The following is a 12751-nucleotide window of genomic DNA, read 5'->3' as shown; positions in this document are numbered from 1 at the left end:
CAGATCATTGAATTCAAGAAAATACAGACACATTAATTAAGAACATGTTTTATTCAACATTGGGTCTTCAGTAATAAATAGATGCACAGATCAGTCATTCCACAATAAAACTGAGGGAAAGTTATTTATATATTTATAAATGTCCGAGTGGAGGATTGATATTGCCATGATGGGTAAACAGCTTTGACCAGACAGAGACAGTTGAGATGGATGGACTCACAGAGAGAGACAGACAGACGGACAGATAGACACAGAGTATTGCGTTTTTACTGATTGGTTCTCATCTCTCTCTCTTTCTCTCTACATGGACAAAATGTCTTTCGGCAGTCTAGTCAGTCTATCGTCACCATGATGTGCAAATCAATCATAAATTATAAACACAGTATTGCATCACTTCAAAGTGCTACAGAAATAGGTGCAGACAATCTTCAAACACAGGAAAAGGTGTGTTTTCTTTGAAACCGTGTGTGTGTGTGTGTGTGTGTGTGTGTGTGTGTGTGTGTGTGTGTTTTGTGCATACATCAGGAGTGGGGTATAAAGCAACCATGGTTGGACTGCGCCTGTGTGTGTCCAGCGCAGAGCTTCAGTATAAACATCATCCAGTGACAGGATCGTGGTGAGCGTGACGTTCGGCATCATTGGGATTTTCGACTGATTGTAAGTACGGTATTGCATGATATCAAAGTACGATGGACAGTCTTAACACAAAGAAGGGTGAGTGTGAGTGTGTGCTCGTCAGGACAAAGATACAAACTTAACTGATAAACAAATTTAAGGCCTGCTTCCTGTCATTGGGTTACGCTACGCTTATGCAGATCTTTACTGTTTGGGAGAGCGTAAAAGATCCTTGCCGGGAAAACAATACGTTAGAATATGGAGTTGCTTTTGTGTCCTATTGCGCAATCAAATATTACATTTGCTATCAATAATTTTATCTGGAACAACAAATTTTAATACACAAAACCGTTTCATTGCCGGTAAAATTCGACTCAAGGTGTATTAACACAAATCCAAAAATTTCAGCAACAGATTTGTGTCCCACCCATGAGACAGCAAGAGAAACAAAATTTCCAAAGATTTTTTTTTTTAAATCTTTAAACAGAACTCAACGGTTCACGAAAAAAACAAAAAAACATTCATTTGCAAAAACTTTGTTGGATTATAAACAGCCTTTTGGGATCTGAAGGGGAAAAAAAGTTTTGATTTGCAAACAAAAAAAATTGGATTTGTGAAAAGAAATTTTGGATTCGTTAAAATATTTTGAATCGCAACAAAACCCTTGGCTTTGCGAACGGAATTTTTGGATATGTAAGCCAAACTTTTAGATTTGCAAACAAATTTCTGATTTGCCGGCAAAAATTTTAGATTTTCAAATATCATCTTTCATTATAAATCACCATTTTATTCCACTTCCAATAAAACATTCTTTTAATCGCAATGTCAGTAGTTTTGCTCTGAAATAATTCTTTACTCGTAGACCTGTCCTGTTTGATTGCAAAATAGAGCTACTGAAGTAACTCCATGGTGGAGTGGGCTTGACCTGTCAAACAACTGTCGCGTAACAGACAAATACTTCCTCCATTTCACTCCATGTCCATACGTCAGGATTTGATCATAAGTGAGCTGGGATCCAAAAATAAAAAGCAGCCTTAATTCTAAATGTGTTCTAAACATTGTAACCTGAGTTCTGCACAAATGCAATTTTTGTCTTGCTCTTGCTGTTTTATCTAGGAAATCCTTTTCAGGGGTCCAGTCCTCTGAATATCTGAATCCTACTCGTGTGAATCGTGTAAATGTGTGTGAGAGAAAGGGGAAGCAAACCGATTCGGCATCGTGGACTAAGATCTGCTGAAAGACTGAGATGTTTTCTGAGCAACATTCAGCTTCTTTAAAATGCAAATCGGTGGGATGCTCCTACGATAAAGGCACAAACATCTTAAAGGACCACTGGCTGGTGATGCGCATCGCGGAGCCCACAAACTCACCACTTTCCAAAGCAGGAGTCGGTGTTTTCAGCTCACGTCAGTGCGCAACAAAACTAAAGCATGAGCTGAAACCACTGTTTTAAAAATGATGGTTGTTTTGGAAAACGGCGACGAGGTGATTAATGATGGCACCAGCGTGGTCCTGTAAGTGACTGTCTGCCAGGGCTAACTACCACCAACATTTGCCCTCGGGGGGGGGGGGGGTCCGAGAGTAGGGTGTCCCGGCCTTTTTCCTTTCTTTTCTTTTTTATTTGGCATCTTATTTATTTTGCCTCTTCAGTGAAGAGATCCAAGAAGAAGACGTGTGTGTGTGTGTGTGTGGGGGGGGGGGGGGGGTGACTGGGTGAAGATGAGAGGCGGAGATGAGAGGAGGAAGGGAAGAGGAGGAGGAGGAGGAGGAGGAGGAGAGAAAGAGGTAAAGAACATAAAAGGATGAAAAGGAGATGAGAGGAAGGTGTGTGTGTGTGTGTGTGTGTGTGTGTGTGTGTGTGTGTGTGTGTGTGTGTGTGTGTGTGTGTGTGTGAGAGAGAGAGAGAGTTTGTGTGAGAGTTTGTGTGTGTACGTGTGGAGGTGGAGGAGGGGGAAGAGGACGTATGAACGACAGGAAACTCCGGTCGGAACGCCGGCAGAGCACCTGTCACTGAAGAGGCCCCTGCTTTCTATCACCCTCTCCTCCCCTCTTTCTTCCATCCATCTCTTTTGTCTGGCAACAGGAGGACAGCCAAAGGGGAAAGAGCGGGTGCTTAAAATTCCTCCTTCCTTCCTGTGTCCATCTCCTCTGCTAAAGACCTGTCGTCTCCATAGCAACAGACCCTGTCTTCATACTGAGCTTATTCAGTTGTGTTAGTCGTGAATGTGTGTGTGTGTGTGTGTGTGTGTAAGTGTGAGAGAGACAGAGAGAGAGAGAGAGAGAGAGAGAGAGAGAGACAGACAGACAGACAGACAGACAGAGCGGGAAAGCTGCTCATGCCTCTCTGTGTCAGTGTGCCTCTGTGCATGGTTTGTTTTTCTCAAGGAAGAGGGGGGGTGTCTTCTTCCGTCCAGCACTCGGTCCCAGACCTCATCATCTTAAAACAAGTTCAATTTTTGGTCGATTTGAAGAAATCTGGTTTTTAAGTGAAAGGAGCATTGGCTGGTTTGTTCAGTTTTTAGATCAGGCACCGTGACGCTTCTCACTACCCGCCCTGGAAGCATGTACATAATCGCAGCAGTCACTAAGACCGCCCGCACTTCTCCACAAGTCTGTGCTCAGGTTCAGAGGACGGCTGTGATTGGCTCGCCATCAGCAGCCCGGCGATGTCGTGAGTGGGCTGTGGTGGAGGTATGCAGGGTTCACCACAGAAACCGGGAAGTTGAAAATGAACGGAGAGTTGGGCGTCGGCGTCGTCGAGGCGACGGTGGCCGAAGATTTGGGTCCAAGCAGGGGGCTAGCCGTGGCGGCGGCCTCTGCGGCGCATGAGGTGGCGAGGAGCTGCGACTCGAACTGTAACAGCTGACCCATGAAGCTGAAGTTAGGGGAGATGATGCTGCGGCGCCGACGCACAAACTCGAAGGCTTCGTCCAGACGCACCCTCTTCCTCTTCATCAGGTAGGCCAGGCAGATGGTAGCAGAGCGAGAGATGCCGGCTTGACAGTGGACCAGGACTCTCCCGCTGGAGTCTCTTACTGAATCTGGGAAGACAGAGGTCAAAGGTCAGACCCTTCCAAAAAAGCAAATATTGGTCTGAACATGTGAGATCATTAGATGGCGATCACTGTGACAGCTTTGATGATCTGATCAGGATGTTAGCGGAATGAAAATTTTGGCATTTATTTTATCATGAAATAGAAGAATAATCTTTATGTGGACCAAATAAGCCCCCCCCCCCCCCACACACACACACACATATATATGAACTAACACAGAAACATCTGTATAGTTCTGAAATCAAATTTTGCCACATAACTCAGATTTTGCCAGCTCTGTCTAACCAATGTTGCACACAGGAAATTAATTCTTCTTCTCTGCTCTAAAACATTATAATGTGATAATTGCTGTTTTAGAGCAGCAAAAAACAATGTCATTTCCTGTTTGTAATATTAGTTTTCTTCGAGCTAAGCAGGGTCCTGTTTCAGAGCCGAGACCCGACCCTACCAGGTCAGACACTCACATACTCACTGACAGCGATCACACGTCAGCAGCCAGAGCTGGATGAGCCCCGATACTACAACCAGAATTCTAAAAAAGAAGTAGAATTTGGAAGATACTCGTACTAACATACTACTACTAAACTGAGTAGTTGGTAGTTTGTCAAAAGAAAATTAATAAAATCGCAATATAATTTTAATCATATCGGTTGTTTATCCAGAAAACAAAGCCCTTCATTGGATAGAACAGAAGAGAAGGGAATGCATTTGCAGTCATCGCTCAGCATTACATGCTGTTTGCTCTTCAGTCCAAGAAACTCACCTCTAGAATAATTTTTATCAATCATAAAAAGGATTTTGAGATGAACTGATTCTGCAAATAATGCAGCCAATCAGATCTTAAACTAAAGCGCTCTCTCTCTCTCTCTCTCTCTCTCGCTTTCTGTCTCTCTCTCTCTCCCTCTCTCTCACTCATCCGTCGATCTTCCTCTCCTCTGTGCCCTCACAGCATATCTGCCTCTTCATTTCTCTCTGTATATTACTCTTCTGTCTCTGTGGACATTACAAATGACACAAACTAACCCTCTCCTCCACAGCCAAACCCACAACTGACTGTCATGTGCAAAAGCAGCAAATCACATTTAACTGAAAGTTCAGACTTTTGAGTCATCAGCCTCTTTCACACTTCCTCGCTCCTTCTATTTATATCTTGCAGTTGGTTTAGATGCTTGCAATCACTTACTGGTTACTGTGTATAACCACATTTGTGTAATAGTTTGAGTCAAGGCTTTACAAGAAATGCATTTCCCAGCAACGTCCCTTTAATGCAGCATCCTGCAGGAAATTAGAATACGAGCAAGATAAAGGAGAGGTGCCATTTATTTGGTTTTCATTGGATTCACTTACAAAATTGTGTGTAACACCTCTCATATTAAGCTATTGCTCTGCCTCCACTCTGAAACACATGACTAGAATGACAATGGTAGATTGTTTTCGGCGGCATTTAAATGTAAATACAGAGACGCTTGATTGCACATTTCTCTTTGCGCCGCTTTTATCGGATGCCTGTTGTTATTTTCTTCTCTCCATCTCCCTCCGTTTCAAACACACAGATATTCAGGTAACTCTGCCACAGCGTCTGTTCACCCGGTAACAGTGGATGAGTCAGAATCTGGTCCCACAGCAGCTAACTATGACGCATACCAGCACCTACACACACACACACACACACACACACACACACACACACACACACACACACACACACACACACACACACACACACACACACACACACACACACACACACGCACGATGGAATTTCGGTTTTATTTCAAACACCATTTTCCTTTCTGTGCATGCAGTCTGCAGATGTGTGTGTGTGTGTGTGTGTGTGTGTGTGTGTGTGTGTGTGTGTGTGTAACTAGTAATTTGCAACAGATTTATATGAATGTATGTCTTATTTGTTGGTACCACATGCAGCTCTCAGAACTCTAGAAGCTCTAAACAAGCTCTGCTGGTGGTTTAGAAGACGAATTCTCAGCTGAAAATTCACCTGCATCATCAACGCAAAATCTACAGGAAGTAGAGACATCACAGTCCCGCCCACACTGCTTGAGTGACGGCTCCATACTCCTATCTAAATGTGTTTCATGTGAGCTAGCAGATGCTGCAGCATCCCACCGTAATGAATAAACAAAATGAACTCTTTTGATGGCCTAAAAATTCTGTGACCTAAAAAAAAACGCACAAAACACACCACAGCCTGAAGCTTGTTTTAGAATCCGCCATGGGAGGACACTCCTGTCGCACATATAGAGAAACACACACACACACACACACACACACACACACACACACACACACTGACCTATGAACTCAATAGCCTCCAGGAACCAGCAGCTGATGTCTTCTTTGTGGTTGTCCTCCACTGGGATGCATTTGTACTGGTAAGCTCCCTCAAAGTGGTTGGGACAGTCTGACGACACGTTCAACAAGGCGGAGATTCCGATGGCATCCAGAACCTCCTTCTTTGAGGCGTGCAGGGCGCTCCCAAGGTAGAGGAACGGTAGGATCTCAACCGGTCCGCCCTGGATGAAAACCAAAATAGAGGGAAGGATGACGAGAATTATTATTTCATCTTTATCCATCAGCAGTCCATTTACACTTCTGGTGCATATTTGTGTATCAAATAATTAATGGAGTCGGTGAGTAAGCGTCAGCCTGATACCTGATGACTCCGGTGGAAGAGTGACCTGGTTAATCCCATTAGCCACACTTATCACCTCACAGGAGTAGCCTGATGTCTGTGATAAATGCACACTCATTCGTTATGGATCATTTGATTCATAGTGGCTGTCTATAGCGGAGTTATTTCCCTAAACACAATCACCCAGCTGAGTGTCGGTCATGTCCAGCAGCAGCAATATCAGAAAGAACATTTAACATTCTCTTATGCTGCATGGAGGAAATCGACTTTATGTTTCACAGAAAAACTACATCTTCTCTGAAAGCTAGTTCCCTTCATTGTGTTTGCTGTTCTGTTCTGCGTTGTACATACAATATATATTTGCATTACACCGGGATTTAGGGAAAATATTTACAATCTTCTTTAGAGCCAGGAGAAGATAAATACCCTACTCTCCTCTGTGTGTGCATCAGGGAGCTGAGATGGCTACTGAATGGTAGCGGTAGTACCTCTCTCTAAAGTAATCAGTTCCATTGATCTCCAGAACACACTTTGCCTTAATTGATAGAATGGGCATTGTCCAAACATTCAGTATTTAATCATTAAAAATTGAGAGACAGTATGAATTAAGAGTCTGAAACATTGCCGGAACTACTTTCCTGACTGGGCCCAGTGATACTGTATGTGACGTAGCGTCTCAAGACTTTGGCCATGTTTGTTGACGACTACGAGCGACTGCCACTACGAACTGTGGCTGACCTTTTGATGGAGGTCGGCAAACATTTCCACACATAGTCGTTCATTGCGCTAAGATGACTAGCAGCTAGCATATTAGCATTAGCATCCAGTGATCAAATTATTTTTGCCACCTGTCAAGATTTTGTTTAAGATGTATTTGTCCACTTCTGCAACAAATACTGTATTTACACACTTTTCACTATCAAAAAGAATTTTCCATTGGGGTCCACAAGCAAATATTTCCTCGTCAGTTAATTTAAAAATAGTCTTGGCAGGCAGAGAGTTCACTCAGGAAATAGAACAAATTCTAAAGGCAAAGCATATTGAATTATCAGAGAGTGGAAGTATTTTTAACCTTTCACTGGGTGTGAGCGGTCAGCAGGTCGTATTGACGGGTTCAGTCTGTTTATGTCATTGCCCCTGACGACCTCGCAACTGACACACAGTCAGGAAATGATCAATACTGCTAAGAGAAGTAATGTGAGGAGGAGGAGGGGTGGCAGGCGAGAGGGGAAATAGCCAGAGAGATAATCAACTAACTCTTTTTACCCGGTCCATCATGTCTCTGCTTCAACAGGAAGCAACAACATTCTTACAAATACAACCCATCAGTAGAAAAAAAAAAAGTCCACCTGATGGACCCGCCATGACTATCTCTTTTCTTCCAGAATGCACAGAGGCTGGATTGTCTGTGCTTCTCTCTCCATGTGTGGCGGAATTAAAGCACAAGCCACATGTGACTGTGAGGCTCGCATAAAAATCTACAGGCTCTGACCGCAAGACCGTGCACAATCAACAAACAGAGGCCAGCAAGGTCACAGGAAGTGACGTGGAGGCGAATCAGTGGTGGACTGTGGCCTATCAGAAGACTCCCAAACAATACGTGCATTGGTTTGCTTTCTCTATGCAGGCCTGGAGCTTGAAGGAACACATTTGTATGTAGAAATTCTCTGGTTTTAATTCCCACACTGGTTGGCGAAATGCAGATGAGTGATCATGGGAAAGTGAAGAACAACATATAAGTTGCCTCGGAGCGAGTTAAATAACCCCGAGCTGCTGCTGCTGTTTACACTCTGGAGGAGCTTCTCCATGTCAGCGTGTGAAACTCAAGTCGATGTTTTATCTGAGAAGAAGCTGTGAAGCGGGTGTCATATTGTTTTACCTGGTCGTGATGTGGCGTTCCACAAGACGAGCATGCCGAGTCGATGCTGGACTGGCTGGCGAGGGACGGCAAGGATTTGGTCTTCAAACAAAATTCTGGGTACTCGCTGAAAAACCTGTCATATCCACCTGAAAATATAAAAAAAGTAATCAAATATGAGCCTTTGCAGAAAGGACAATAGCATATTAGACATAATCACAGATTTAAATATGATAATACACACCTCAGACTGAATCTAAGACCTGCTGGAACAGGAACATAGACTTTCTGTTTGAGGTTCTAATAAAAAAACGCCCTTCAAAAACATGCTTAGCACATAACTTCCGTCTACACCCGGATTTTCCTCTCTGCAGAGAAGATTTCAGCTCATCTGACATAAACCTGTGTCAGTGCTCCCTGACTTTCTCAGTCCTGGGTTTACCAGCGTGGATTTGAAACCATTTTATCATCTTTTTTTCTTTCTCTTTATCCTGTAGGCTGACCACTGCTCCCCGTGCCTCAAGGGTCCAGTCAGACTAACTGGAAAATGTCCTCTTTACAAACCACATGCATACACTCCTGAGCTTCAAGGCGTCTGCGTCATTAGAACACACACACACACACACACACACACACACACACACACACACACACACACACAGAATGCGCCACAGCTTGCAGCAGCTCCTGCAGTTGAAATAAAGTGTTGGTGAGTAAATGAATACTTGATTTTTTAGATTTTACTCCTTCCTCTCTGTGATTTAGATAAAAGTGGACCCTGTCTGTCATGATGGCGTGTGTCTGTGGGTCCCTCCGGTTTGATGTGGTTTCTACGCAGCAGCATTACCTCATTCACTCAGCTCACAGCCATTGGTCTGTTTGTGAATGTGTGTATATCTGTGAATGAGTGAGTAAGGATTGTAAAAAAGAAAAAAGATGAAGAAACCCCACGACACAGTTAATCTGACCAGCTATCATCATGGTACTAATAAAATGTTATTAGGAATATAATGAGTAAGGGTATATTTGCAGTAGCTGGAGGTCCATCTCATATATTTGATTCTAACCAGGTAATATTCAGTATAAAGGCTTATTTGAAAGAGAATAATCTTCGTTGTTAGAATAAAAAGACTTGCTTTTTCTTACTGACTGTAAAAGTCTGAATCCAATCATTGTTGTGGTTTGTGTCATTTTATACATCTTGATAATTGGAATGTGTCGTTTTTACATGTATTTATCATTACTGGTGTAATACTGAGCCACGCACCTTTGAGAAAATAAATGTGCGTGTCGGAGGAGTCCCTGCACAGCGCGTTGAGCACCAGGGTAACGATGCTGTCCTCCTTCACCGCCTCTGAGTCCGGCGTCCTCTCGTCGTAAAGCACCACGGCGGAGTACATCCCGGAACGGAGGCGGCCACGGACCTCTTCATCGCCGGCAAGAATCTGGTCCAGGCTCAGTACGGAGCCCTTCGCCCTGCGGCGGACGATGGTGTTGCAGCGGGCGTTAACGGCGCCGCGGATGTGCCCCGCGCTGAAGGCGAGGAAGGAGCGGCAGTCCAGCAGCAGGCACTTGGCGCTGTCGTCCTTTAAGAGCCGCTTCAGCACCGGGCAGTCCATCTCGCACAGCTCTTCCATCGCACGTCGTCTCAGGTGGTGTGTGTATGCGTGTGTGTGTGTGTAGGCTTCACTCTTGTTAATCTGCCTTTCTGTGGCGGATCCAGACGCGCGGATTCCCCCGTCGCGCCTCTCCTCTATCCGCGCATCTCGTCTCCCGCCGCGGAGCGCATCGTTACCGCACCACGTCTACGCGCTCTCGGCCAGCTCTGTCTTTCTCGCTCACCGAGTGTTTCTGCTCAGGATTGTTTCACCCCTTTTTCCTTTTTTTATGAATGAGTGCATGGCGTCACGGCGGAGATGACGTCAACCTATAGCAGCCAATCAGAAGCTATCTAGTCTCCCTTCCCCTTTCCTCCGCTGCCGTTCATTCATAAAAAGAGACATCGACATCCATCAGGAGCTCCGAAGTCAGTCAGTGTCGGGGGCGCTGGGAGAAAGTCTGTGATGACGTCATATGAAATATTGCACAAAAGTGCGATATTCATGATGTTTTTATTTATATGAACATTTTACAACAGTTTATAACATTTTACTGCAACAGACAGCAAGCACACACAATTGTTCTTATATCTTTGTGAGGACCAAGTGCATTCCAAGATTGTAACTAAACATAATCAGCACAACTGAGCGCCAAACCCTGATCCTGACCACAACACTTGTAGACCCAGAGCCTTACAATAGCCAAATTTATAAGATCCAGCCTAAATATCCTCATGTTCCAACAATGTCCTCACTGTGCTGGTTAAAAACTTGTTATGGTTCTCACCATCTAACAAGCTGTCACTGAACACCACACTCCAATGCAGCATTGCAGCTGAAGATCTGAGGCGGAAAAAAGTAGAACTTAATTTAATAAATTCTACAATTGTCTCCTGAATTCTCTCCTGGAGCAGTAAAGAGCAGGAGCACTATTGAAGAGCAATATTGTCGTCCATGGAGATGCCACCAGTGAACAAGCATTGGTGACTGCATGGGTTTGGTTATATTATTGTTATGTCAAGACCAGAACAGATTTCAATCATTGTCAATGATTAGTTTTTAATTTAAAAAAGAAGTTAATGGGTGCTGGTCATTGTGTCTTTTATCTTACACACTCTGTCCAGCACCTCCAGGCAGCTGGACGCATTCAGCAAGCACCTCTCTGGGTTTTGAAAGTTAGCTAAAAAAGAAGGGTAAAGAATGGACTGATATTACACATTTATTATTAGTAGTAGTAGTAGTAGTAGAAGTAGTAGTAGTGGTAGTAGTAATGACAGTAGTAGATTATTTTAAATCATTTTCAGTCTGAATGCATATAGATTTTGTTGAAATCTTAATAATCACCAATTAAGAATGTAAAAACATATCTATGTTTGATTGCGTTTGTTAACCTAAATATCATTTGGGGCTGGTTATGCTCAGGACTGCTGGTGGGTGTGCTTACGTATTAGCACACACGCACATGCGGGTGTGTATACGTCTGCATGTGCATCTGTGTGTGGGGGTGTGTAATCCTACATGCGGAAATGTAATTTGCATCTTTTATCACACTGCCTTAGCGAGTGTGCTCAGGTATTTGCATGTTGATCTCATTGCCATGGTTACAAGAGGAAAGAGAGCAGCACAAAGATGAAGAAAATGCAGACACACTGATATAAACAGACAAAGCTTTTTGTGTTGAATTTTGCAGCCACAACAGAAGGCCTCATCTTAGAAATGCTACATATGTCCGATTGGTTCTTAATCATCATTTCAAGATTGTACTTGTGTGCTACTACAGGACAGTATTGTTGACGTAACAGCTGATCCTTTAAGATCAACACATTTCTCCCTAAGTGTCATGTGAGATGCCACCGATGCTCCTTGGCGGAGTAATGGAGGGATTATCAGCATTCTTCTAAATGTTACCTGGATGTGATGATGGTAACTGAGAGTACCGTCAAACCTGTCAGTCTACATTCTCTCACAAGCGTCTGGTGACTGCAAAGGCCCCTATACTTTCACATGATTTGCATGTTTCTTGGTTTCCTGTCCTGAAGTAGCTGTTCGTCTTCTTGTTTTTTAAACGGTGTGAACATACATATTTCCTGCATGATTGAAAGAAAGTAAACATGAGCAAAGAGTTGATGGCAGCACTGTTAATAGGAGAGGGGTGAAAAGGTTAAATGGAGGATACAAGCAGAGAAAGGAGAATGTGAGGAAGCTGAGATGAGGAGTGAAAAAAGGGAAGGTGATAGATGATAAAGAGGGAGAAGGGGGAGGAGTGAGGGATGGCTGATCGAGCAATTGGGTTGCATGTGCTGGATTGTAGACTCTATTAAGACAGACACCAGCATTACTACCAACCCCAAACAATGCCCTGCACAGGCGGGATGGTGCTGCTGCCGTAGCAACAAGGGAGAGGTGTGGGAGGGCGGAGACAGCCGACAGTGAGGTGTTAGGGGATTGGCTGAGTACAGACTCGGTGCTGATGTCATTCATACCTCCCTCCCTCCGTCCTCCCGGTCCATCCATTTATCCCCTCACATCCCTCGCCTGCATGTCGTCATTCATCAGTACAGTGGATAAGGGATATTTAGTATATGCGCTTTGCACACGTCAGCATCGGCAAATATATATGTGCTGCAACTCCATTTGGTTCGATTGTGTGTGTGTGTGTGTGTGTGTGTGTGTGTGTGTGTGTGTGTGTGTGTGTGTGTGTGTGTGTGTGTGTGTAGGGGTGGGGGAGCTTGTTATCATGATAATATAGGATTAAAAGATTGTTTGGATTGGGGAAATTTTGATATGAAAACATGTCAGGCTGGAACTGGTCTGGTGGTTTACTGGTTTCAGAGCAGTGCTGCTGGTATTGTTTTCCCACTGGTTAGACAAAAATGTAAATGTCTAAATATATTAGTATTATAGTTATGTTTAAAATTGTAAATTACAAGTAAAAGAAAGATGCTTTCACTCATCTGTATATTAATTATCATAT

General features: G+C 43.7%; 1 protein-coding gene across 1 annotated transcript; it reads right to left on the bottom strand.

Annotated features, from left to right (window-relative positions):
• Window positions 1-45: 45 nt before the first annotated feature.
• Window positions 46-10029, bottom strand: dusp4 (dual specificity phosphatase 4). Its single transcript, XM_086187706.1, has 4 exons — window positions 9447-10029; window positions 8201-8328; window positions 5983-6202; window positions 46-3656 (listed from the first exon to the last, which is right to left on the bottom strand). Exons 1-4 carry the CDS (start codon window positions 9814-9816, stop codon window positions 3268-3270), a joined length of 1107 nt encoding a protein of 368 aa, XP_086043832.1. The 5' UTR covers window positions 9817-10029; the 3' UTR covers window positions 46-3267.
• Window positions 10030-12751: the final 2722 nt, after the last annotated feature.

The sequence above is a fragment of the Aulostomus chinensis genome, chromosome 19 (assembly GCF_037954235.1).
Source record: "Aulostomus chinensis isolate RoL2024-O1b breed Wild chromosome 19, RoL_Achi_v1.0, whole genome shotgun sequence".
NCBI lineage: Eukaryota > Metazoa > Chordata > Actinopteri > Syngnathiformes > Aulostomidae > Aulostomus > Aulostomus chinensis.
This window is presented reverse-complemented; position numbering and strand designations above follow the sequence as displayed.